Genomic DNA, 3116 nt, shown 5'->3' on the forward strand with positions numbered 1-3116 from the left:
ACCTCTTTCAGCCCTTAAACTTATGTTGTTTGTCAAATCACCCTAAAATAGATGGAAAAGTAAACGTTTGTTAACTTTGCTAATGTTGCATACACATGGATGCCACGTTAGCAATTAATTATTTTTTTTAAAAAATTACAAAATTAAAAATATTAAAAAGTATTAAAATTGTTAAAAAGTATAAAAATCATAAAAATATTTTTTAAATTTTTTAAATTTTTTTAAAATTAATTAGTTGCTAACATGGAATACACATAGATGTCATGTCAAGAAAGTTAAGAAAGTTTAATTTTTCCATTCATTTTGGGGTGATTTGACAAAAATACAAGTTTAATAGCTAAAAGAGGTAAACAATGAATGGCTAAAATGATTTTTTTATAAAGTTAGAAGACTAAATAAATCATTATGCCAATTTTATAACCGAGTAATTGTAATCTTCCATATAATGGAATAAATTCATACCTATTAAATATATATAATTGACAACCTTTGAATAATTGTTTCTTTTATAAATAAAATATTATAAAGTTTAATAAACTATTTTTCTAAAATTAAAATTATACTAATTATTATATTTAAGAAATGATCTACTTACTCTAATATAAAACTATACTTTTATAACTTTTTTATGAAATGTTTTCATAACTTTAACGATCGTATCTAGTTTTAATAATAATAATAATAATAATAATAATATTCTATATTCTATTACAACTATTCTTTTAAACATATATATTTTTGGTTTGATTTGAATACAACGAGTTTTATATGAAAAAATTGAATTTAAACCCGAATGTATGATGTGGGTGACAACCTCAATCCAAAACCAAACTGGACAGAATACATAGATTTAAATCAAATTTTCAATTTTCTGGATTTCTTTGTTCAACCTGGCATGATACCTCATAATTGTTTTTGTGATGAGGACAATAGCTTATTTGGAAGAGAGTGCGTATATAACAGGTAAGGCTTTGCTCAATTAAAACAAATAATGATCACAGTTGAAGATGAAGACCCTTGTGGAATAACTTAATTAATTATTTATACCATAATAATTTCAAACTCCATCGCCACCAACCACTTGTCTCTCTCTCCTTTTCACAACTCTCATTCTCTCACTATATAGCCCCTGGATAATGGAAATGTGTTTAGTTTCAATTCCTTTCTTTTTCTTCTACTTTCCCTTTGCCTTACTTACCACTGAAAACAATGAAGGAGTCCAAGCATGAGGCTTTCACACTCTCTTTCACCCTGCTTCTCATGCTGCTGGGTTTGGCATCCAGTGATGTGAACCAAGACAAAGCGGAATGCACTGATCAGCTAGTCGGGCTTGCTCCATGTCTTCCATACGTTGGTGGACAGGCCAAAGCCCCCACCCTGGATTGTTGCGGTGGGCTGAAACAAGTGTTGGTTAAGAGCAAGAAATGCCTGTGTGTGTTGATTAAAGATAGAGATGACCCCAGTCTTGGCCTCAACATCAATGCTAGTCTTGCTGCAACCCTCCCTCACACTTGTCATGACACTGTTAACATTACGGAATGCATCTGTAACTAAAACCTCTTCCACTCTATGCTATTCCATTTCATAACCTTTGCTTTCTCCCTCATTTTCTGTTTTCTTTTTCTTTTTTTTTTTTGCTTGATTTCAGCCCTTCTGCACTTGGCACCCAACTCCCAGGAAGCTAAGTTATTCCAAGGATATCAAAAGCTGACAGAGAAGCATTCCACATCCCCACCTGCGAGTGGTAACTTATACCTCATCTCTCTTTACTATTACCACATACCATCTCATTCTCATTTTTTATGATTTCCGAACATCTCCAAATATATATATTAAAAAAAACTTAGAAAAAACCATATAGGACACATATTCATGTTCAACACAGTGATACAGATAAATATATCTATGTACGTAGGTAACTCCACAAGCAGTGCTGCAGAGAAGAGTGATGGAGGAATGGGAAAGAAGCGCGTGGGAGTAGTAGAGATAGCTATCGGATTTTCACTATGGGTTTTCAACATACACCAAAACTCTGTTGTGTGAATGATAGAAGTTTACACACAGCTGCGGCTATGTTTGTTATATCCATAATTTAAGAGTTTGGACCAGGATCCAGTTATGTTTTTATCTTAAAATCCTTTTTAGTTTGTCTTTGATTTTTTTTTTTTGCAATTATATATTCTTATATTTAATGTGTTGATATTCATGGTGAGTAAGCACATCATTTTATGATATGAAAAAGTTTTTTGGTTTGCACTTTTTAACTTTTATTTGAACAGAGGTTGAGAGAGAACAAAAATGGTAGAAGATTATTTTATTTCAACTTCTATTATAACAGAGAATGGAACAGAAATCACGATTCACAAATCTTACACCTGCAGGTTGAACCTATATTATTATAAATTACTTCAACAAAATATCTCACAATATAATGAATAAAACTTTCCAAGAAATACCTAAAAAGAGTGTCATATATAATAGGAAAATAAAGCACAAAAAGCTGATCAAAGACATTCCGAAACTGCACTCCAAGTGACATCACGTTGTTGCCTATTTATAAGTTCATTTTGTTGTTCATCCAACCAATTTTGATAAGCATCTATCATTGTTGAGTATGATTCTTATTTTAGTTAAATTTGAAAAATAATCTTTCAGTTAAACTTTGTTTATTTGTTTCAATCAAATTTTGATTAGTCTAAATTATTTTATTATTATTTGACCTATGAATTTAGCCTATAAATAGGTTTTTTTTTTAACCTTAAAAAAAACACCCGTTAGATATTAGAACTCAAAAACACTTTTAGAGAATTTTGTGTTTATGTTTTGAGGGTTCTTTGTTTTTTGGGTTTCGGGGTTTAATTTTTATCTCCATCTTTGTACTCTTCGTTCTTTTATCATTATAGTAAAATTATCTTTGTCCATAGGCTTTTATCCTCTTTGGAGAGGTTTTTCTACGTTAAATTTGTATGTTCAATTTCTCAATTTCTTTCACTATTTTTGCTTGTTCGCTGCTTAATCGAGTCAATCCTCAACAACTGGTATCAGAGCTAATTTAATTTTCATAAATTAGTCCGTTTAGAGATGGCAACAACAAAGTTTGACATTGAGAAGTTCGA

At 30.6% G+C, this 3116-nt stretch overlaps 1 protein-coding gene across 1 annotated transcript; it reads left to right on the forward strand.

Moving 5' to 3' along the window:
* The first annotated feature begins 851 nt into the window (after positions 1-851).
* On the forward strand, positions 852-2256 carry LOC107925926 (non-specific lipid transfer protein GPI-anchored 6). The gene is made up of 3 exons (XM_016856722.2): positions 852-1546; positions 1649-1744; positions 1916-2256. Exons 1-3 carry the CDS (start codon positions 1210-1212, stop codon positions 2041-2043), a joined length of 561 nt encoding a protein of 186 aa, XP_016712211.1. The 5' UTR covers positions 852-1209; the 3' UTR covers positions 2044-2256.
* The last annotated feature ends 860 nt before the right edge of the window (positions 2257-3116 follow it).

Source organism: Gossypium hirsutum, chromosome A08 (assembly GCF_007990345.1).
Source record: "Gossypium hirsutum isolate 1008001.06 chromosome A08, Gossypium_hirsutum_v2.1, whole genome shotgun sequence".
Classification (NCBI taxonomy): Eukaryota; Viridiplantae; Streptophyta; class Magnoliopsida; order Malvales; family Malvaceae; genus Gossypium; species Gossypium hirsutum.

Excerpts from the sequence above, each read along its gene's own strand:
- LOC107925926 (XM_016856722.2), top strand. The coding sequence starts at position 1,210 with ATGAAGGAGTCCAAGCATGAGGCTTTCACACTCTCTTTCACCCTGCTT. Across the intron at positions 1,547-1,648 it reads TAACATTACGGAATGCATCT|CCCTTCTGCACTTGGCACCC; the intron begins GTAACTAAAACC and ends GCTTGATTTCAG. Across the intron at positions 1,745-1,915 it reads CACATCCCCACCTGCGAGTG|GTAACTCCACAAGCAGTGCT; the intron begins GTAACTTATACC and ends CTATGTACGTAG.